The sequence below is a fragment of the Salvelinus sp. IW2-2015 genome, linkage group LG7, assembly GCF_002910315.2.
Source record: "Salvelinus sp. IW2-2015 linkage group LG7, ASM291031v2, whole genome shotgun sequence".
In the NCBI taxonomy this organism is placed as follows: domain Eukaryota; kingdom Metazoa; phylum Chordata; class Actinopteri; order Salmoniformes; family Salmonidae; genus Salvelinus; species Salvelinus sp. IW2-2015.
The window spans coordinates 21,813,732-21,838,665 of record NC_036847.1 but is presented as its reverse complement, the minus strand read 5'-3'; the positions used below and the strand labels follow the sequence as shown (position 1 = coordinate 21,838,665).

General features: G+C 43.3%; 1 protein-coding gene across 1 annotated transcript in view; it reads right to left on the bottom strand.

The window, feature by feature from the left end:
* Window positions 1-24,934, bottom strand: part of LOC111966943 (metabotropic glutamate receptor 4-like) — a 239,068-nt gene that overhangs the window by 125,194 nt on the left and 88,940 nt on the right. Inside the window, exon 2 of the mRNA XM_023991883.2 lies at window positions 7,825-8,041. Within this exon, the coding sequence (XP_023847651.2) occupies window positions 7,825-8,041 (217 nt within the window). The remainder of the gene's footprint in view (window positions 1-7,824; window positions 8,042-24,934) is intronic.

The window sequence follows — 24,934 nt, the reverse complement described above, 5'->3', positions numbered from 1 at the left end:
TCCAAAGTATGCTGACTTCAATATAACATCCTACAAACAATGTAGTTTGGATTGTTATAAGGATCAGTGAAAAGGGCCCTGCTGTCAATATCATTAAAGTGCAGGGTGTAATGGTCTGGCGCATGGAGACTTGGAGTGCAAGGACCTTTTGAAGTTGAGTGCTCACAACGGGGAAAATTCAGCATCACAGGGCTGGGTGAGAGGAATGCTAATTGGAGATGTCATGGTTTGGTGGGTATTCATAGATGTGTTGGATTGCTTCCTGTTGCAACAGTGAATAAGAAGCAAAGTAATAATGATGGTTCAGCAGGTTGGCTTGGCAGCTAGATGGTGTTTTTACTTTCGGACAGAGATGCTTGAAAAGCTACAGTACATTAACCTACCATTTTGTCTGTCTATCGGTGAAATGAAGTGAGTTTGGAAGTTGCTGCTTCAGTTGAACTGAGCTCAACCTGCAAGAAATGAGCTCCATCTTGGCTAATCTATGGTAGCCTATACTTGGAACTCCCTTTCTGGAGGCTCCCCATGGTGCTCTCCACCTAGGGGCTCCAAACTATAAATCGCTGAGCCGGCTGAACTCTCCTCATATTAACTCCTGCTCCACAGGACTGAGCCGGAGAAGCAGGAGGGCTCTGCAGGGACACTCCTCCGCTCACTCCGCCACTGGTCTCTCTCCAGAGATAGTTTCAGTACAGTATGATGTGCTGCAGCTTGGCGCTGGCAGAGGAAAGTGATGCAGTGGCACAGAGAGCAGTAGGCATGTCGGTAGTGATTACATTCAGCCCCAGCGGGGGTCAGAGGTCAGGCTGAGCGTGTGTGGTCTGCTCCCTGCTCGGGGCTGACTGTATTCCCAACGCTGTGCTATGCCCACTGTAGTTCCAGGGCAGTCATGCTCACTTCTATTTCTCCCTCTCAGTTCTCTCTCGCTTGCTCACTTTCTAGCTATTTCTCAATACCGATTTATTTTCGCTTCATCAACACCTTTGCAATCCCATTGGAAAAATTGCTTTGGTTTAGCCAGAAAGCTGAAGATAAATTTGGCCCATTTCAGGACACTGACACTCGTAAGCTGACAGAGGATGTGGTGTCAACAAGGACAATCTTCATCTGCACATGAATCAGAGTCATAATAATGACAAAATACACACGCACAACAGGCCATTTGTGCACATGGGGGACAATGTACACAAACAATTATCCTCTATGAAAAATGTGAATAAATAAATTACTGTTTTCTATTAAGATATAAATTCATCAACATGGATAATTCATTCAGAAGCACTGACCTGTTTTGCCTCCCCATATTTGAATTATTCATGCGCATTACGTTACAAATCAGTATCCACTTATTTTAAGATTAAGCTGCCAAATACCCATCAACCTGGGGCAGATTTGAGGCCAGGGAGACAGAGTTGAATGGCTAGCAAACAAAAAGAAACAGAATCAGTCATTCCTTACAATGTCCCAGGCATGGCTGTACTACTGCAATGTGAGAACACCTTCCAGACCTGTGCAGAAAATAGTTGTATTTTGAAGGTTATTTGAAAATACCAACTTTTCAAATAGTTGAGGTAGTCGAATATACTGTAGTTTATATAGAGTTTCAACTAACAATTTTCTTTGATTTTCAAATACAGGTCTCTGAAAAACAGATATTATTTGAAAGTATGTTGCAAGTTATTTAACAACAAAAAAATTATTTGATGGCTGCCAAGTATGAAGAACCAAAAACTACAACAGTTAGTTGAATTAGGCTAAATATTTGATCATAAGCACCTGGTTTGGAGGGCTCTTATACATTAATCTTAATATAGCCCATAGCCTTGAATTAAATACATGAGAGACATGGGATCTCCTCAACATTAGAGTAGACCACTTTTCCGACTCAAAATGACCAACACATATATTTTCATAATGCGTGAGACACAAGGAGGTACACTTGATATCAAATTTGTATACATGTGTAGTAACTTTATGATTATTACAATAGCAGCATAGTTGTTACGTAGGATGTTCCTTTGTAAATGCATAATAATGTAGTACTTACATAAGTGGAATAAGGAACAGTCACTAGTCCTCTTGTGTACAGTATTTACAAAAACACTCAGCTTATTGCTATGCAACTAAAATGCAATAACCAAAGTATTATGTAACCTAACATGCTATTAAAATGTTGCTCCAAAAGTAATTACAGTTTTATTACACAGGCACAAGAACAGTTTAATGTTAAGTGTTACTGAAAATGCTAATAGTAACAAAATGTGTAGGTGCAGAAAGTAAACAAAATATCCCAAAACTGTCTTCTTGAATCAACTACAGCCAAGGTAGGTGGAAAACAGTTTGTATTCTGAGTAAACTATCCCTTTAAAGATGGTGTAGTGTTTGTTTGAAACAAGAGCAGATGTACAAAGAGGTTTGAAGTTGTTTTTACTAAGCATCCAATTTGCTGTTTGCAATGTTTGCAAATAGCTTTGAATTACTCTGCAGTATTTTCAGGTATTGTAAAATGAGTTTCAGCCTTTGACCTTTTCAGTGGCATGTTGAAAGAGTCATACAGAAGTTGAGCGTCACAACTTATTTATTCTTATCTGTAAAAAATATCATTGGTTTATTGGTTTGACTTGATTATGTACATCTGGGACAATGGATATTCAGAATAATGGACATTTACTAAATGTTTAGGTAAAAATGTATTGTGTAGATCCAATATGACTGTTAGATAGATTAGAATAGTATGGGAGATTGTGTTTGCTCTATTCATTCTCTTTCTATCTTCAACATGCAGTTCCAGATACAGCCTTYCCATTAGTTGAAGGCAGCCTATCCAATAGTTTCAGAAAAGTAGTCACTTCCTGAGATCTGTATTCAAATATTTTTTTAAGTTGTTGCTTCCTCAGGTCTGTATTCAAATAGTTTTAAAAGTAGTTATTTTCTTACATCTCTATTCAAATAGTTTTAAAAGTAGTCACAGATAATTGTAGTCAACTCCAAAGTAACTATTTGTTCCCCGGGAAAAAATGTACTTTCCACAAAGCATCGTAAACTATGGTAACACTTTATTTTAAGGGTTGTAATAAACCATTTCTAAGGCATTTCTAAACCATTTGTAATGCATTTCTAAACAGTTTGCTCACCATTTATTAATCATTACTCCCACATTTGTAAATGTTATTAGTTATCTAGTTCTTCACAAATGTATATATATTTCCTTAAATATCCTGTGTTGTGTGCTTATTATTTTACCATGTACTGCTGGAATGTCTACCAATGGCATGCCCATTTTTTTGTGAGAAATAACACTGGTCAGTAAGAAATGCATAAAGTATTTATAAAGGGCTCACTTTAGATTAGGGGCTGCAAGAATGATTAGAAAATGGTTTATAAATGTGGAAGTAATGATTAATACATGGTGAACACACACTTTATAAATACACATAAAATAAAGTGTTACCGGGCTGGATAAGGTTATATGTTACGCTGTGAACTGTCAGAAAAACCATTCTGTATTTGGTTGATGAAAATGTGACAGTAAAATAATTATCGTACGGTATGATGCGTATGATGGATGATTGTCATAATGTTGTTGGCTATACTATCTAATTTTCCTCGTAATTCATGACTGGATTCCATTGATTCAGCATAGTGCTATTTCTTTGGTCCATAATGGACATTTAAGTGATAATGCCCGAGAAACCGGTGTTTGGAGGATATATTGGCACTGGTGCTGTTAGGCCCAAGACGAAGTTACCAACGTATTCAAATAATGATTGACATATTTTCATGAAAAAATTATTTTGATGAATTTATTCATACTATTTCATCCTTCCACAAGATATAGTCCCGAAACAAATCTAGGGTTGCTACCCAAGCCGGCTGATCGTTCCTTCTATTGGTTCGGTTGGCAGAGACGCGACCCAGTCGTTCAGTCTTTTTGTTCTGTATCTATGGACGCGACCCAGTCGTTCGTTCTAAATGTTCCATTGCCATACTGGCTGACAACATTCATATCCCTTGCTTGCTAACTATCCAACTACGGTTAACTTACAGTCACGTCAAACAGTGCAGAAAGAATAGCAACAATAGCTGCATTTGTTTAAGCCGTTTTCTACTGACATTTATTTGGATACATCCTTAGCAATGAGCTAATGAGGCACAATTTTGCCTGGTATAGAAAATGTGCTCTCTCGTTAGGACACTGTTGTTCAGAGGATCTAGCCAACAACACAGCTAACACAATAACTTCAAACTGAAGCTGGAAAGACTGCAAACTAGCTGCACTTAGTTTCGTTTGACCTTTTTCCAATTTACATTTCTTTGTATACAGTGATCCCTCGCCACTTCGCGGTTCACTTATCGCGGATTCGCTATTTCGCGGATTTTCATAATGCATTTTTTTTTTTTTTTGGTGCATTGTGCTCTGCATTCTGATTCGCTAAAAACTCACTCCCGCTTCTTGTATCAAAACATGCTACGAATTGTGCTATCATTTTGTCGTCTCGTGCAGTTATGTGTACGTACATAAAACAGCTTGGCAAATTTACATTAAGTTGGCCAAATTATCTTGTAATTTCGAACATCTCCTAAACCCATAATGTCGACGAAACGGCCTACACGTGAGTCACTGTATTTGTATACATGTAATAGTTGCTAATTGTAAAAAAAAAAAAAGTTTTCTATTTCGCGGATTTCACTTATCGCGGGTCATTTTCGGAACGTAACCCCCGCGATAAACGAGGGATTACTGTATATCCATAAAATTATGCCAGCTGATTCATGATTTCGATTGGCTGAGAAACGCTGCCTGCCTCTCTCTCTCGTCCCGACTCCCGACCCCTATACGTTCATTACTAAGGGACAGTTGGAGATTGAATTTGAATCTTGAAACAATGTTGCAAATGTCGGAGAGACAGACAGTTCAAGGTTTATTCAAATCTCCGCTGTTGAAAACTAAATGTTAGTCTAAAAGAAATGTGAGATAATGTCTAGATGCTTTTTATAGTGGAGATGAAGTTTATAACTTCCCTGCCTGGGCTGATGAGACAGTGGATTGCACAGTCAGATGAAACAGAGTAAATAGGCATTATAAGGTCATAGATTTAGCTGGTGGTAACTTGTATAATAGACAACGGCTGGAATCCGCTTTTAACCAATCAGCATTCAGGATTAGACCCACCTGTTGTATAATACTATTATATTTAACAGTTGTTGTTTGATCTGTGGATGGAATGCTCAAATGGAACAGGTCTTTAATGACTGTCATTTCCTTTCATTTGAATTCAGCTGGGTCACACCATTTGAACTACCCTGAAAACTACAGACCTCTCTGCCTCTAATGCTTTCTAAGGAGACACAGCTAAAGTGGCATAATGCCATACCTGAGCACCTCCAAAGTAGATGCAGGCCGTTGAGTCAAATAATACTGCAGAGATAAAAGCACTCAAAAGGTAAATTGTCATTCCCAATGAGTTCCCCTGATTTGTTTGGTTCTGTTCCTTGAACAAAGCAATTATTCAAGGACAGTCTCTCACCATGACATCTGCTATACACATAAAGGGTCAAGTGCCATTCAATCTATGTTAGTGTTTGCATTGCATAGAGATGGAATCATTTAGCAGCAAACAATTGATTGCGCTTTCAAGCCAGTGGCTCTTAGGTAAATGAAAGTGCAACATTATGTACAAACATGGCATCTATGGTAGCCCTTTACATACGTACCCATATACAGGTTGAAAATGGCAGATTTGGAACGTAGTGGCTGTACAGTAAAATGCTATACATGACATCAGAGCTCTGGCTCTGCGCTTCAAAGCGTTGTATTGGTTTTGACTGACAGCCGTTCTGAACTTGAGCACCGCACATGACAAGAAGTTGCCCCCATCCCTCCCGGTAATTGGGCAACTTTTGCAAATGTTTTGTTGTCTGAGTGAGGGAAATGCTGTAATTCAAGATGACTCAAGGTATTTTGAATGATGAGACATTGAGGATTATAATAAATAGTCCCTAATTTAAATGTAAATGTAAATTATAATAAATAGTGCTTTGATGTCATACAAGAAAGCCAAACAGCCGTGAGTCCAAATGTGCACAATTCCAAATCATAAAACTCATGTCAGATACTGTGTCACTATGTTTAATGTACAGTTACAAGATGACACAGTGTCATACCCTTGGTTGTTCTGAACAGAATGAGCCTGTGTTTGTTTTATTACATCTAAATGCAATCATGACTCCTTTCTATGCTCACCAAAATTACAATCTGTTTCTCTGAATTGCCTTGTGAAAGTTTAACATTGTAAGATTGTATTTGATTTAACTACCCATGTTGGCAATAGAACAAGCTTTCAAATTATGCCCACCTGACCCAGATTGTGATTTAAAATGGCCGTTATTGTATTGCGTAAACAAAACTGTAACTGCGTGATGGCGGGGATGCAGGGTTGTGCTCCAAACAAAACAACAAGTGTGATAGCTCTAATTCCTCAACGGCACAGCTAGGAGAGCTCAAAAAAGTACCTTATAGTTGATGACACTTCTTTGTGTCATGTTTTGTCATTGATCGTCATGTCTTGTCCCTGTGCTTCCCTCTGCTGGTCTTGTTGGGTTCTTTCCCTCTTTCTATCCCTCTCTCTCCCCCTCCCTCTCTCCCTCTCTCGCTCTCTCTCTCTATCGTTCCGTTCCTGCTCCCAGRTGTTTCTCATTCTCCTAACGACCTCATTTACTCTTTCACACCTGTCCCCTATTTTGCCCTCTGATTAGAGTCCCTATTTCTCCCTCTGTTTTCCGCTTCTGTCCTTGTCGGATTCTTGTTTGATGTTTGCTGTTCTGTGTCCTTGTTCCGCCCTGTCGTGTTTTTGCCTTCTTCAGATGCTGCGTGTGAGCAGGTGTCTATGTCAGCTACGGCCTGTGCCTTCCCGAAGCGACCTGCAGTCTGTGGTCGCGTCTCCAGTCGTTCCTCTCTACTGACGAGAGGATTTCAGTTTCCTGTTTTGGATTTACCRAMGATATTATCCAGGAGTATCATTGTTTGTTTTAGACTGGAATAAAGACTCTGTTTCTATTACGTCGCTTTTGGGTCCTCATTCACCAGCATAACACTTTGAGTCATAAAAGTGCATTGAAATTGCTTAGGGACAGTGCACACTTTGGAGAGGTGTGTGGCCACTTGAAGACACCAGTTAGTCCTCTTGTCGTTTTTTTGGTCTTATGTTGCACCAACCTATTTTACAGGAATAGTCTTGTTATGTTACTGAAGGTATCCAGAGTATTTTCAGAGTACAATAAATGTAAAATGCACATAAAATCAACAGTGTAATGTTTAGATTCAGTCAGTCTTGTCTCAGATTTACTCACATTTGATCTAGAAATGTTCCCATTATCTCCAAACTGTTCCCTTTCATTAGGCATTTAATATTTTCTGTAAAAAAACATTTCAATTTAGCCCTGTCCATATATGCCAATTCCCACGAGTGTAAAGGGTTAAGTGATTGGTTTCATTGCAATATGCCACATTCAACCATGATAATGGTGTATCCATATAACTAAATGTAGCTTTTTCATGCCCATAAACTACAGAACTTTAGCATTGCCACTTAAAAGCATATTCCCCCCATCAATACAAATCTACCTCATTTATCAGACAGGTAATCAGGTTAGTGACACAAAACATCGGTAAGTTTCCATACCTGACCAATTTGTGAAGCCATGTGATGCCATAATAGGTTTCTGATTGCACGAGCCAATAATTCATAATATTTCTCTAAATTAGACCCAACATGCATGTGGAACAGTGAAAAATAATGTTCAGGAGAGATGGAGATGACTCACCCTCTTCGCGGGACTTCTGTATGAAGGCATCCACACCGCTTTCTCCATAGTTACCCTCTGATGCTACTGTGGACACGTAATTCCAGCGCATGGCTTTAACTATGTCCACCATGGCCTGTGCCTGGTAGGTGTCCGGGGGCACGACGCGGGAGAAGAAGTCGTAACGCGTGTTATCGCTCAGCTCCGGAGCCGTGGAGGCATAGCTCACCTGGGGGATCTGAGGAGAGAGTGAACAAGAGAACATGGTGTGAGCACATACTGTACTTCCAGTTTATAGCACAGGAGGTTGGTGGCACCTTCATTTAGGAGGACAGGCTCGTGGCAATGGCTGGTGTGGAATGGTATCAAATACATCAAACACATGGGTTCCATGTGTTTGATGCCATTCCATTCGCTCCTTTCCAGACATTATTATGAGRTGTCCTTCCCTCAGCAGCCTCCACTGGTTTATAGTATTGTGATATGCTAGGAGGAATGTTGGAAGTTAGAACATCTGAATTATTCACAATTATTCATTAATTGCCACTTATTACAATTGTTATGAGATTTTGTTGTTATGAGATTTTATCAAGTCGGCTCTTGTTCAAGGTTAGTACCGTAGGTCATTTCTAATTTACAGAGGTAATCAACACCTTTGTGAAAGACTTCACTTTGTGAGTAGGCTGTCAGCTCTTTGTTTTCATATTAGTCCCCTGGCTTACAGAATATATGTTAATAGCTGAGTTGTAAAATGTAGAGGCTTGATTAGCTGTGTTAAAATCGTACTTATATAATGTAGAGGCTTGATTGGCTGTGTAAAAAGCTGACTTATAGAATGTGGAGGCTTGATTGGCTGTGTTCAAATCTGATTTATATAATGTACAGGCTTGATTGGCTGTGTTAAAATCAGGACATTATTTAAGGGGTAAGAGCTTGTAATAAAAGAGACATTGTAATAAAACTAGTTTGTAAGGGGTAATTTCATATAAAGTAAATCTAGTACCTAAAGGGAAAGGTCCTTGGTGGGATGATGGTAACATAATTGAGCACAGTGTATCACACATTTATGCGCTATCTGAGTTGTTTCATTAACCACCCCTCTCATTTCTCTGATGTTGATCAATACTATCAAACGATAGACGTACACCATTCTTGTAAGGTCAAATGATGAAGTATAGAGATACATTCTGGGTTTATCAAATTTATATGGGAATAGTGTCAAATAGCTGATGAAGAGGTAGGCTTTCCTGTTCATTCAGGTTACTGCTGAGTAAATGGACTGAGGTGATCATCTGTATTTTACTCCATATATGGAGGGTGTACCTCAGAATAATGTCTACTGTATTATTCTTCTGGGATATTACACTTCTGTACACTGAAAGTTTGACACCTAAAGAGAGTTGATATAACTGTTTCAAAAATGAAGAAAATCTACCTCAAACATTTAGTCTCTGTCTGCTCACTCTCACAACTATACCTATACCTACAATACCTATACCTACAGTACTATTACCTCAATTAGCCCAACTAACCGGTTCCCCCGTACATTGACTCTGTACCGGTACCACCTGTATATAGCCTCGCTACTGTTATTTTCACTGTCATTTTACAGTTTTTTTTATTTGTATTTCTTTACTTATCTATTGTTTACCTAATACCTATTTTTTACTTAAAAATTGCACTGTTGGTTAGGGCTTGTAAGTAAGCATTTCACTGTAAGGTCTACACCTGTTGTATTCGGTGCAGGTGACAAATAAACTTAGATTTGATTTGAACTATGTGCACAGACTTGGAGCTGCTATGATGTCATATAGTACTCTGCAAAAGTGAGCACAGCATTTCTCAAGAGTTAAGAAAACTCTGAGATTAAAGCTCAAAGTAGAGATGTAGGCAAAGTGGTATTCGAGTCAATCAAGTAGCACAAAAGCTATGAGCAAATTAAAATGTGATTCTCACAGACTAGAAGTGATTCATTTGTGGGTGAAAGGTGTTAAGAGACAAGGGCCTTTGTTCCAGGGCCTGTGATAACACATTTTAAGGAGCAAATGAAGGCAATAAACACCCTCTCTAGTAGAAAACTACCTATGTGGAATATTAGAAACATTTCTTCTAGTGTAAAAATCGACTACAAAGTGTAAATGGGATAATTCTGGTCATAAAGTCAGTCTCGTCCAAAACTGAGATTAGCGAGATAATTAGGAAAAAATGGTATGTCACAGAATAAAGTGTACTGTAACAGTTTTCATTGGGTTGGGTTTATTTCAACCCTGCCCACAGCAGGCAGGACCCAAGTAATCATCCATTTCAGCGCAGCTGCACAAGACCCGATCTTAATGCTCATGGTCAATTTGTCGATATACCTATGGGGCTAGTTAAAGACCATCAGTAAATAATACAATTTATATAGGACAATATTTCAAATACACTTCAAAACCTAAAACCAACCATAAATAGCATAATATAATTTCAAAATATTGAAAGCATTTAATGAGACAACTAAAACGTTGTTCCATCTACATTAGTGCCGGGACGATACCAGTAACGCGATACTCGTTAGTATTGTGGCAAGGAAACAGAACACGAAGAGGAATTAAGGAAAACAGCTCCAATGTTGTAAACAAACATCTTTATGTTGTCACCCAGAGTCACATTTACTTATTTTCCAAGCTATAGTACACAATCTGTTTTTTAAACGACCAAATAGTTGTTCTGCTTCGTGTTTTCATTTTTGCCATGGAAAAAATATTGCGATACTGGTATCGTCCCTGTCCTAATTCACATTATTGTAATTTATTGACCGTCGCTAACTAGCCCCACAGATAGACTATCCAAAGTCAAACCAACTTTTCCATGGTTGCACACCAGTCGGCTGAAGCTAATTGGTGAAAGAATATGGCTAACCTGCTAGCTATTCTAAGTGACTTCAAGACATAACACCTGGTTAGACTGTTTCAAGTTATCTAGAAGGGTGAGTGACTGTAACTGTGTACTGTTTTGGCAGAGTGAAAGTGCAAACACTTCCCACGTTCGAACAAACACAATAGACACTCGCATAAAAGCACGCCTCCAAGACCCAAATCTCAATCTCAGTTGAACTTCCTAATGAGAAGTATTCAAACCAAGGCTAAATCAGGAAGTTCAGTCCTCCTTTAATGTCACGGTTGTCYTAAGAACAGGACCAAGGCGCAGCAGATGTTGACTTCCACATATTTAATTCAAAGAGAAACTTAAACAAAACAAAATATATCAATAGACGAACAACTAAACGTGACTACGTGGTGCACATGCACAAACACAAAACAATATCCCACAAACACAGGTGGGAAAAATAGCTACTTAAATATGATCCCCAATTAGAGACAACGATTACCAGCTGTCTCTAATTAGGAATCATACAAAACACCAACATAGAAAATATAAACTAGAACACAACATAGAAATTATAAACTAGAATAACCCCTAGTCACGACCTGACCTACTACACCATAGAGAAACAAGGGCTCTCTATGGTCAGGGCGTGGCATTTAAAGTAACTTGACAAGGCAGTCTTGTGTTTTCCCGGCATTCACAAGGGCAACATATAGACTTTTTATTAGTGGAGAGAACAAGAATATGGTGTTAATGTACAGTGCATTCAGAAAGTATTCAGACCCTTTTACTTTTTCCACATTTTGTTATACTACAACCTTATTCTAAAATGGATTAAATTGTTGTTTTTTCTCATCAATCTACACACAATACCCCATAATTACTAAGCAAAAACAGGTTTTCAGAAATGTTTGCCTTTTTTAAAATGAAATATCACATTTACATAAAGTATTCAGACCCTTTACTCAGTACTTTGTTGAAGCACTTTTGGCAGCGATTACACCCTTGAGTCTTCTTGGGTATGATGCTACAAGCTTGGCACAGCTGTATTTGGGGGATTTCTCCCATTCCTCTCTGCAGATCCTCTCAAGCTCTGTCAAGTTGGATGGGTGAGCGTAGCTGCACAGCTATTTTCAGGTCTCTCCAGAGATGATTGATCGGGTTCAAGTCGGGCTCTGGCTGGGCCACTCAAGGACATTCACTCCTGCATTTTCTTGGCTGTGTGCTTAGGGTTGTTGTCTGTTGGAAGGTGAACCTTCACCCCAGTCTGAGGTCCTGAGCGCTCTGTCTCAGCCTCCAGTATTTATGCTGCAATAGTTTATGTGTCGGGGGAATAGGAACAGTCTGTTATATCTGGAGTATTTCTCCTGTCTTATCCGGTGTCCTGTGTGAATTTAAGTATGCTCCGTCTAACTCTCTCTCTGTCTCTTTCTCTTGGAGGACCTGAGCCCTAGGATCATGCCTCAGGTCTACCTGGCCTGATGACTCCTTGCTGTCCCCAGTCCACCTGGTCGTGCTGCTGCTCCAGTTTCAACTGTTCTGAAGTATGGGATCCTGACCTATTCATCGGACATGCTACCTTGTACCTGACCTGCTGTTTTCGACTCTCTCTCTCTACCGCACCCGATGTCTCTAACTCTGAATGATCAGCCATGAAAAGCCAACTGACATTTACTCCTGGGGTACTGACCTGTTTACTGACCTGTTGCACCGTCTACCACCACTGTTGTAGACGGTGGTCATCTATGAACGTTTGAACATCTTGGCCATGTACTGTTATAATCTCCACCTGGCACAGCAAGAAGAGGACTGGCCACCCCTCAGAGCCTGATTCCTCTCTTGGTTTCTTTCTAGGTTCCTGCCTCTCTAGGGAGTTTTTCCTAGCCACTGTGCTTCTACATCTGCATTGCTTGCTGTTTGGTGTTTTAGGCTGGGTTTCTGTATAGCACTTTGTGACATCGGCTGATGTAAAAAGGACTTTATAAATACATTTGATTGATTGATTAAAATTTGATTTAAGTTTTGTAGGCTAGGCTACCTATTTAATTGTTTAATTCATGGATCAAGCATCAGACCTCATTCTGATCTCGTTCCCAATGATCAGTGCTTTCGTTTATTATGTTGCTGTCAACCGGTTCTGAATTTGCGATGCACCTGACTGTCCATGTTTTTCTGTGCAACAGCCTTTGGATTTGAACATTTGAAAAGTTTTGGTGTGTGTCCTAGGCTATTTGATTTAATTTATACACATTACATGACCAAATCATGTAGACACCTGCTCGTCGAACATCTCATTCCAAAATCATGGGCATTAATATGGAGTTGGTCCCTCTGTGCTGATATACTGCAACACCCTCCAATCTTCTGGGAAGGCTTTCCACTAGAGGTCGGAACATTGCTGCAAGGACTTGCTTCCATTCAGCCACAAGAGCATTAGTGAGATCGGGCACTGATGTTGGGCGATAAGGCCTGGCTCACAGTCGGCTTCCAATTCATCCCAAAGGAGTTTGATAGGGTTGCGGTTAGGGCTCTGTGCAGCCCAGTCAAGTTCTGCCACACCGATCTCGACAAGCCTTTTCTGTATGGACCTCGCTTTGTGCACTGGGGGCATTGTCATGCTAAAACAGGAAAGGGCCTTCCCCAAACTGATGCCACAAAGTTAGAAGCACAGAATCGTCTAGAATGTCATTGTATGCTGTAGCATTAAGATTTCCCTTCACTGGAACTAAGAGGCCTAGCTTGAACCATGAAAATCAGCCCCAGACCATTATTCCTCCACCACCATTACAGTTGGTACTACGCATTGGGGCAGGTAGTATTCTCCTGGCATCTGCCAAACCCAGATTCATCCGTCGGACTGCCAGATGGTGAAGCGTGATTCATTAATCCAGAGAACGTGTTTAATAGCGGCAAACCTTACACCACTCTGGTCTACCCAAGAAAGCCATTTGTCAACTGCAAAACATACATAATTCTGCAGCACGGGTACTCTTGGTCTCTGCACTAGTTTTAAATCAAATCACGATTGTGCGCCCCAATACATGTCAGACATACTGTTAAGTTATGTACCCAGTAGGTCCCTTAGGTCCTCTGGCACTGGCCTTTTAACTATCCCAAAGCCTAGGACCAAGAGGCATGGAGAGGCAGCCTTTAGTTACTATGGCCCCAGCCTCTGGAATAGCCTGCCAGAGAACCTGAGAGGGGGCCGAAACTGTGGACATATTTAAAAGAGATGTTAAAACACATTTTCAGCTTTGCTTTTCCTTAGGGTGCCTTTTAGTTGTTCAGTTTGTGTCATTCTTTTGTTTTTTATCTTATGATTGTTGTGTAGTAAATATTTCAGTTTTTATTTTCATAGTTTTTTATTAGTTTTTTCCTTTAAAGCACATTGCGTTGCATTCCTTAGTCTGAAATGTTCTGTATAAATGAAGCTTGATTTCATTTCATTTGACAAGTTGAAAGTCACTGAAGTCTACAGTGAGGCCTTTCTACTACCAATGTTTGTCTATGGAGATTGCATGGGTGTGTGCTCAATTTTATACACCTGTCAGCAACGGGTGTGGCTGAAATAGCCCTATCCACTAATTTGAAGGCGTGTCCACATACTTTTGTGTATATAGTGTATGTTACAGCACTTTGGTTTCACTAATAAATATGTTGAAATGGAACCAAATGATCTGTTTCTGTCTTCAGTCCTTTTTAAATAGCATAGATGGGCTATATGAGCTAAGGTTGAACGTGATTGTAAGGGGTGCATAACTGATGGCAGGGAAGTCAGACGCAGGAGAGCAGAACTGGGTAATAACCAGAGCAGTTTAATTATCAAAACCAACGGCATCCAGAAATACAAAATATGGGTACAAAACCCGTCGCGTACCAGTCAAAATGTGCACAAGCACTTACAACAAACAATATCACACACAGACATGGGGGGAACAGAGGGTTAAATACATGACAAGTAATGAGGGAAATGTAAACCAGGTGTGTGGGAAAGCAAGACAAAACAAATGGAAAATGACAGGTGGATCGGCAATGGCTAGAAGATCGGTGACGTCGACCGCCGAACGCCGCCCGAAAGAAGGGAGGAACCGACTTCGGCGGAAGTTGTGACAGTACCCCGCGCGCCGACACCGGCCTCGGGTACGACCCGGAGGGCGAGGTGCAGGGCGATCCGGATTGGAGACGGTGGAACTCCTGTAGCATGGAAGGGTCCAACACGTCCTCCACCGGAACCCAGCATCTCTCCTCCGGACCGTACCCCTCCCACTCCACGCGGTAGTGAAGGCCCCTCGCCCGACGCCTCCAATCCAGTATGGAGCGGACAGATTACACCCTCGATGTCCAGAGGGGGCAGAGGAACCTCCCGCACCTAAGACTCCTAGAGCGGGCCAGCCACCACCGGCCTGAGGAGAGACACATGGAACGAGGTGTTAATACGGTAATCGGGGGGAAGTTGTAACCTGTAACTAACCTTGTTCAGTCTCCTCAGGACTTTAAATGGCAACCACAAACCGCGGCCCCAGCTTCCGGCAGGGCAGGCAGAGGGGCAGGTTTCGGGTCGAGAGCCAGACCCGGTCCCCCGGTGCGAACACCGGGGCCTCACTGAGGTGACGGTCTGCGCTTGTTTTCTGGCGCAGCACGGCCCGCTGAAGGTGAACATGAGCGGCGTCCCATGCCTCCTCCGCAAGCCTGAACCAGTCGTCCACCGCAGGAGCCTCGATCTGACTCTGATGCCAAGGCGCCAGAACCGGCTGGTACCCCAGTACGCACTGGAAGGGGGAGAGGTTAGTGGAGGAGTGGCGGAGCGAGTTCTGAGCCATCTCTGCCCAGGGCACGAACGCCGCCCACTCCCCTGGCAGGTCCTGGCAGTAAGACCTCAGAAACCTACCCACATCCTGGTTAACTCTCTCCACCTGCCCGTTACTCTCAGGGTTGAAACCCGAGGTAAGGCTGATCGAGACCCCCAAACGTTCCATGAACGCCCTCCAGACCCTCGACGTGAACTGGGGACCCCGATCAGACACTATATCCTCAGGCACCCCGCAGTGCCGGAAGACGTGCGTAAACAAGGCCTCCGCAGTCTGTAGGGCCATAGGGAGACCGGGCAGAGGAAGGAGACGGCAGGACTTAGAGAAACGATCCACAACAACCAGGACCATGGTGTTTCCCTGTGATGGGGGAAGATCGGTCAGGAAATCGATTGACAGGTGCGACCATGGCCATTGTGGAACGGGTAAGGGGTGTAGCTTACCTCTGGGCAGGTGCCTAGGAGCCTTACACTGGGCGCACACCGAGCAGGAGGAAACATAAACCCTTACCCGCTTCGGTGGCGTACCCGAGCGCTGAGAGACTACGGATCCTACCCCAGCCTCGGATGTATCTACCTCCACTATGAATGCCAAAGAGGGATCCGGATGGGCAGCACGGGAGCCGAGGTAAACAGAGCCCTCAGGTGACCAAAAGCCCTGTCCGCCTCAGCCGACCACTGCAAACGTACCGGTCCCCCCTTCAGCAGTGAGGTAATGGGAGCCGCTACCTGACCAAAACCCCGGATAAACCTCCGGTAGTAATTGGCAAACCCTAGAAACCGCTACACCTCCTTTACCGTGGTGGGAGTCGGCCAATTACGCACAGCTGAAATGCGGTCACTCTCCATCCCCACCCCTGAGGTAGAAATGCGGTACCCTAGGAAGGAGACGGACTGTTGGAAGAACAGACATTTCTCAGCCTTGACGTACAGGTCATGCTCCAACAGTCGACCAAGCACCCTGCGTACCAGGGACACATGCTTGGCGCGTGTAGTGGAGTATATCAGAATGTCATCAATACACACCACTACACCCTGCCCGTGCAGGTCCCTGAAAATCTTGTCTACAAAGGCTTGGAAGACTGATGGAGCATTCATCAACCCGTACGGCATGACGAGGTACTCATAATGCCCTGACGTAGTACTGAACGCCGTCTTCCACTCGTCTCCCTCCCGGATACGCACCAGGTTGTACTCGCTCCTGAGATCTAGTTTGGTGAAGAAGCGCACCCCGTGCATTGACTCAATTGCTGTGGCAATCAGAGGTAGCGGGTAACTGTACCTCACAGTGATCTGATTGAGGCCTTGATAGTCAATACACGGGCGCAGACCTCCCTCCGTCTTCTTCACAAAAAAGAAACTCGAGGAGGCGGGTGAAGTGGAGGACCGAATGTACCCCTGACACAGGGATTCAGAGACATATGTTTCCATAGCGGCCGCCTCCGCCTGTGACAGGGGATACACGTGACTCCTGGTAAGTGCGGCGTCTACCAGGAGATTTATCGCACAATCCCCCCGTCGATGGGGTGGTAATTGAGTCYTCTTCTTTTTGGAGAAGGCGAGAGCCAAATTGGCATTTTCGGGGCGAATGCGCACGGTGGAGACCTGGTCTGGACTTTCCACCGTAGAAGCACCAACGGAAACCCCTAAACACCTACCCGAGCACTCTCGCGACCACCCCGTGAGAGCCCTCCATTGCCATGAAACAGTGGGGTCATGCCAAACTAACCAGGGTAGGCCTAGCACCACGGGAAATGCAGGAGAGTCAATGAGGAAGAGACTGATTCTCTCCTTGTGACCCCCCTGCGTCACCATGCCCAGAGAAGCGGTGGCCTATCTAAGGCGTGAATTGGGAATTGCATAGCCACTGGAACGATGGGGATCCCGAAACAATGTGCAAATGATCTGTCTATAAAATTCCCAGCCGCGCCTGAATCGACGAGCGCCTTATGCTGGGAATGCGGGGAAAACTAAGGAAAAGTAACAAACAAAAACATGTGTGCAACAGAGGGCTCTGGGTACGAATGGTGCCTTCTCACCTGGGGTGATGCCAGAGTGCCCTGCCTGCTGCCTCGACCCCCAGAGGGACCAACCCGGCACCGACCGGCAGTGTGACCTCTGCGGTTACAGATGGTGCACGAGACGGAACCTCCTCCGGTCTCCCTGAGCGCAGCACCTCCCAGCTCAATGGGCATCGGAGCGGTGGTGCTGGGGGATGGAACCGACAGACCCACCTCTGGACATCCGTGGGTAGCCAGCAGGTTATCCAGCCGAATGGACAGGTCCACCAGCTGGTCGAAGGTGATGGTGGTGTCCCTGCAGGCCAACTCTCGACGGACGTCCTCGCGCAAACTGCAGCGATAGTGGTCGATCAAGGCCCTGTCGTTCCATCCCGCGCCGGCAGCCAGGGTCCGAAAGTCCATTGCGAACTCCTGGGCGCTCCTCGTCCCCTGCCTCAGATGGAAAATGCTCGAAATGGTCCAGCACCGCATCTCCTTCTCCCCACACAGCGTTGGCCCACTCCAGGGCTTTCCCCGAGAGGCACGAGACGAGGGCGAACACCTTCTCACGGCCCGAAGGAGCCGGGTGGACGGTTGCCGGGTAGAGATCCAGCTGCAAAAGGAAACTCTGGCAGCGTGCARCCGTCCCGTCGTACTCCCGGGGGACGACGAATCCGAGATAAATCCCACTAGGACCGGGTGAAGGGGGGGCGAGTAGTGGAGACCATGGTGGTGCTGGTGGAGGCGCTGGAGGAATTCCCTGTCTCTCCCAGTGGTCCATGGTTTGGAAAACGCGGTCCATGGCAACGCGACACCATGGCGACGCCCTCGACCCCTATTCCAGGGGCAGCTCCTCCTGCTGACTCCATATTGTGGGTGTGAAATTCTGTAAGGGGTGCATAACTGGTGGCAGGGAAGTCAGACGCAGGAGATCAGAACTGGGTAATAACCGGAGCAGTTTAATTATCAAAACCAAAAGCATCCAGAAATACAAAATATGGGTACAAAACCCGTCGCGCACCAGTCAAAATGTGCACAAGCTTACAACAAACAATTTCACACACAGACATGGGGGGAACAGAGGGTTAAATACATGACAAGTAATGAGGGAAATGTAAATCAGGTGTGTGGGAAAACAAGACAAAACAAATGGAAAATGAAAGGTGGATRGGCGATGGCTAGAAGACRGGTGACGTCGACCGCCGAACGCCGCCCGAACAAGGAGAGGAACCGACTTCGGCGGAAGTCGTGACAGTGATAGTCTGCCTATAACCAGCCTGAGTAGGCCTATAACTCCATTTGTATTCTACTCAGAGTTAAAATAAGTTAATCAAATTGGAAATGAGCTATTATCAGGCTGGTTAATGCGATTCATGTCTGTTGAATTTGCACTCGGCCCCATCTCACCTACTCAGCCAGTCAGGATCRGCTACTGCCTTGCGGCCGTGGCATACAGTATACTTTTTACTAAACGATACGTGCTAAACAGTATGTGACGATGAGTACATAGTATGCAGTTTAAGTATGTAGTACCCTAGTATATGTATTCGGACAATGCCAGTATCACTAATATCTACTGATATTTGTATAAATCTGCTCATATTCTACAAAATCCTAAACAGAAGTCCCGTCTTTGTACACTGAAGCTACAGTACCACTATGTGTCTGTTCACACTGAACTGCAATAGCCACTGTCCATCCTGAATCATTTATCTGAAACAGGGTGAGTCGTGGTTACCTGAGGAGAGAGATATGTGTGAGCTATGACTCATGCTGCTGAGTTCAGCTCTGCGTACTATGTTCCGGAATGAACTGATGCTTTTCGCCAGTCTGTAGATCAGCGGCTAAACCTCTGCAATACAGGAGTAGAGTTAACCTGCCCAAAACCTGCAACTACAGTACAGTATTCCTCTGTGGTCTAGTCTGACTGCTGTAGCGCTATCCTCCTTCCCTTCTCTCCTCTCCTCTCCCTGCCTCACACTGTAGTTGGCTTTGATGTGTTCAGCTGCAGCTCCTATTGATCCTGCCACTAGAGTGTTCACAAGCTGTGCCCAGTGCCTGCAGCCCCTAACACCCACGTCAGCCTTCCTCCCGCCCCCTACTCCTCCATCCACACGGATGTAGCGGTTAAATTATGCAAATGAACAACAGCACCGCAGTAGAGCCTCATTTCAAGTGACACCTGGAAAGTAAGTCACTATTTAAGTATGGTTTTGTCCCTTAAGAGACATCTTCTTAATCCTTGGAATGTTAGAGCAAAGATGTGTCACGACTCGTCTTGTGTGAGCAGAATACCATGTAGGTGGATGTGCTTGATGTGTAATGACTGATGATAGAACATGAGATGAGTCTGATAGGAATGGTCCTTAGTAATGTCACCTCAACTCCTTGCTCTACCCTGACAACAGGCCAAGCCGTCCTTCCAGCCTGAAAAGGCCACTGTGTGTCTCTCTGGGCACTCTGTCTCTCATAATTTTAGAGCTCATGGGGACACTCCAACGTCAGTCGTGTCTGTGGTCTATGGCACATGTCCAGAAGGCTCCCTAGGAACCGACAGAGGTCACCAGACTTAAACAGTGATGGAGGGGGCAGAGGACAACAGAGGAAGTATCCTACAGGACACAGATTCAAGGAACACTGTCCTCACACTTCACCTCCCAATCTTTGCTCCACTTTTGTCTCGTTTGAGGTTAAGTGAAACTGTTTCCTGTCTCCTTTGAAAGGAAAATAAGTGTTCTGGCTTTGAAGAAATGGAGAAACTTCAATCTGTGTTCTGCTCTGCCTCCTAACTGAACATCATTAAAGGGGCTGCTAAACTGTATTTGGAAGCTGCTAACAATGTCTTATTTTAGAGCGCTTGAATATTCACTATTTCACTTTCATTTAACTCATCAAAGACTTTCACCTACATCCAACAGAGTTCTCTCTCAAGGATGTGATTTCATTGTACTGCACAATTCTTTTACCTATCCTAGTGTGTTTTCACCTGTGCTTTTGTGTTATTTTGAAAGGAAATAAATATATAATAGCATATCAGAAAAGACAATGGACTGTTCCTGTCACACGTTGTGCGGTTGCGGTGCCACCCACGAGGATCACTCAGACTTTCCTCCCAAGGGAGCTTGTCTAAACACAGAACACACATAAACGAGGATAGCTGCTGACATCACGCATCAATGTAGACTACCTGCAAGCCTCGCTTCCATTGTTCCTCTACAAAATAACAGTTCTTAGCTCTTCAAGCTTTAAGAAAATGGCTCAAAACTTCGCTAGAGTAAAGATGTATGGGACTATCCAAATTAAGTATTACGAAGACTATGAAACATAGCATTTAAGTTTTGGGGTGCTTCATAAATCCGGTAATAGCAAATGGACTCCCTATAAGAGTTGGAGTTGATTACAGGGTAGCACAATGACATTAAGCTAAATGCTGTTAATTGCTAAATGTTGAAGAGGGAAGAGGGATATATATACATGTTGTTTTTTTTCAAGCAATGTATGGTGGTGTTACCACGACAACTCTGGGAAATATATCAGCCAAATAAAATGGCTGTAGATATTCAGGGACTATGTGTAATGTTTCATTTCTCACCTGATCGATTTTTCCTCCTGTAACAATCACTAAATTTCAGCATCATGGCAAGAAGCAGGATAGGCTGAGCTTATCATGTTTTTCGTTTGTCAGATTTCTCACTCACTCGCCTGATGTTCTCATTGAACACAGACACTTCCACACTTTGACAGAAGGAATTAAACTCCCCAGCCAAGCTCCTCTCTGACCCATGAGAGAACATGAGTTAAGACAAACTAGAGAAGCCTTTGCTTGGATAGAATATTGTACCATGCACACATACAGCCCAGAGAACACCTTTTGCATCTAAAACCGTAGGCACTGCCAGGTGTATCAATGTGGCTTGGAATTCTATCAAGATCAAAGAGAGAAACCTAAAAGCAGATTCCTATATAGAGAGTTGGGCCAATGTGGTTTCTGTCTGAACCTACCGAGAGCGCTACTTTGTCTTTCATAGCCGTTGCTAAGTGAAAATGTACACTTCCTCATTGTACTGTTAATTTCTTCTAGTTATCACAACCTATGAAGTGAAAGCAGATATGCAAATTGTTGACACCACAACACAGTACAGACTTGGACACACATTATCCCGAATGCAATAGAAACATTGTTTACACGTTTACAGGTCATTACATAGGGAATTGTCCGAGGCGCTCTCACATTGTTACATCACCAGAATTTCAAGAATAAAGGCGTATTGTAAAATACAACGGATAGGTGCAGTAAAATACTCATGGGAAAATGTTTTAAGCTTGGGGATTTGAACCCGCAACCTTTTGGTTACTGGGTGAACACTCTAACCGATAGGGTACCTGTCGCTAACATGGAAGTTGTTCGAAGACCTGGCCAAACTCCTCATCCACTTTCTCTAGGACTAAATCAGCAAAGKTTTTTGCCCTCAATAGCCAGGTGTCCACTAACATAAACCTGATCTCCTTTGCTGAAAACTGACATTTCCCACAGATTTGTTATAAACATGATCAGAAAATTGAGGGAAATGCAATGGTGTCTAGTATCCTCCCCAATTTAGGAATGAACCCCCTTACCCCTCACCCTTCCCTCCACATCCATTTGATTTCTAATGGGCTTGTGGGAGAAATGCTTAATTACACCAATGGAGTCTCAAGCAGATTTTTTTATGCAGTTTTAATGTTCAAATCGCTTGCTTTTGAGTTCATTTGGAACAACATCAATGCAGAAGTAATGATGTTCATTAGAAGCCTACAGAAATAATATACATCTGAACTGTGTGGCTGGCAATGTAACATCTGAAGCATTATGGCTGGCACTGAAACTATTTTGCTTGGTGAATATTTCAGTCAAGTCTGTTAGTCTGACTGTGCATTTGCCAGCCAGGCAGTGAAACAAATAGTACAGGTTTATGACTTGAAGTGATTCATGTCTATTTGATATGGATGTCTGAGACTGGTGAAGTTAGCTACCAGTCTGCCAGGTGGCTGTCTATCCAATGAATTGTGCTTTACTGATGTTCCAGATAGTGCTTTCTGACTGTCACTATATATCCTTAATATGTACTAAAACGACCGTCCGAGCCTAATACACGGGGTAGGCTATGTCTGTGGCTCTCTTTGTCGTGGTAGAGCAGCACATAGGGATTTAGTCAGATGCCCCCACAAACCCTGTACCATGACAACACACACAACGACAGTTTCACTTTACCCCTCAGGCTGCCAGTCTCCCAATAGGGGTCTGCAGTCGAACATGGGCTAGATTGTTAGTGGTACGTGGGGGGCTTCACACATGTCTGTCAGGTTCAGTTATTGGCAAACCCTGTCACGGCAAGTCCATCTGCTCTCAGTCGGCTCTCAGAGGATCCCTGCAGAGCTGAACACCACATGCTGCAGCCTCCTCATTCGCCTCAGTCCCCAGGCTCAGGTTACAAACGATGGAAACTTTAGACACCTTCAGACACAGAGCAGACTCCTCCAATAAATTAAGAAGCCTCCAAGGAGAGGTACTGCAGCTACTGGGTGGGATTCAAGGTCTCCCATTGCCTGACACAGAGTGAGGGATTCCTTCGAGAGGAAGGAGAAGAGGGTTGTTCTACAGTGGCCCTGAAGTGTCAACTAGTGTTTAAAAAGCATTAGCCTTCAAATAATGGTATAGATGGCTTCTATGGTTGATGATGTGTCCCACCTTGCTTCCTAACTGCATCACCAACATCAATTCATCTTCAAAAATATATATATGGTATGTGGCAGAATGAGACAAATTCTGCCAAATTTAGAACTGACTCAACAGACCCACAGTCCTCTACACAGGAACATGAACAAAATATATTTCTCTCTCCTGTCATTTTTGCAATCCTCCAAGCAGCAATAGCTTTGTCATAAAATGCCTTGTTTGCTCTGTCTTAGGGTATGAGAGATTCCTTAACACAAACTCAGGTGACTAGAGACCCTGTGCTCCAGTCTGTGCTACCGGTGTTGTCCATCCTGGTTATAATACTGAATCACAGAAGATTTCTACTTCTACCAGTAGACTCTTTGGCTTGACCCTATACTGACTGTATGCCGCAGACCCATTTTCCCATCTGGGACAATAAAGTAACTGCTATTACTACTGTCTAATCCTGTGAACTACTGGAACCAATGCACTAAATACTATGAAAACCACACTATGATATTTCTATTGTGTTTAACTATGATGGATATTGTAAGGTTTGGGGAGAAAGATGAGGCCTCTCATGGGATCAAGTCCCTCTCATAGGATCATTAGCAGCTCTTGGCTTGGAGTCCATAATTAATAGATGTTCTGCCTAGAAAGCTGAGGACTCGAGAACAGGTTTTGCACTGCATAATATCAAAAGGGACACCTTTTTATCATCCACCGTTTCAACTTGTGAAAATGTCAAACGCCCAAGTATAGGGAATCTCTTTATTTTATACCTACTGTATCTCTGATAGTTATTGTGTACTGTACTTTTCTCTAAAGCCCATTGCATTGTTAACTGGGTGATGAAAACTGAGTGATGAAAGTTATGAGCTATTATTTTTTTAATTCACAMTTTCAGAAATTAATATCTCTGACAATGAACTTCGAAATGTGTTGCTAGCCTCCTAAATATGACATATACCCTCTCACATGGTATTTCAGTTGATATACAGTAATAACCACATATACAACGACAGAATGGTTATATATTAGAGTATTACATCAAATGATTTGTGAGGCAGTGTCAGCTCAGGTACTATTTGATGTTAGTCATCACACCGCACTAGGCTACCTCTAATGTGTCTGTGTGAGTAGCTCTTATCCCATCTTAAGAGCCATTGAAACGTCAGTTATTCACCACTGTGCATTGCACCATTTAGGATCACCTGCGTAAATACTGTATATCCCCATGCTATTCACTGAGTAGATGAGAACACTCACATTACAGAAAGCATCACTAAGCAAGTCATGCCTGAATAAGCTAATCTTCCAGCTCACTCCGGAATGGTGAAAAAACACAGCTTTACAGCAGGTTTGGAAGACAGTCAGTCTATTTCCGCTCCGTAGCATCATAGCCCACAGCATAAGACAACTGGGTAACCTGAGCCAAGTGGAATAATTGTTATGACCAACAGTGACGATGTAGGAGACTAATGCCCKAAAAAATGTAATTGTGTCTGAACAAATCAGAGCTTCCTCTTCCCTGTTCAGTGGATGACACCCTGCTGCTCAGCTTCAGGTCTGTGACAAGCGTTTTCACAGGATATGGGAGATGACAGATGTTGTAGCATAATGGTGAAGGTTCTTACTAATCAATACTATGCTAACTTCTCCTATATTTAATGAAAAAAAGTATTGGGCCATTAATATGCATACTGTGGCTGTGTGAGGGCATAAAGGGACTACCCACATAAAAAAATACTATAGTAT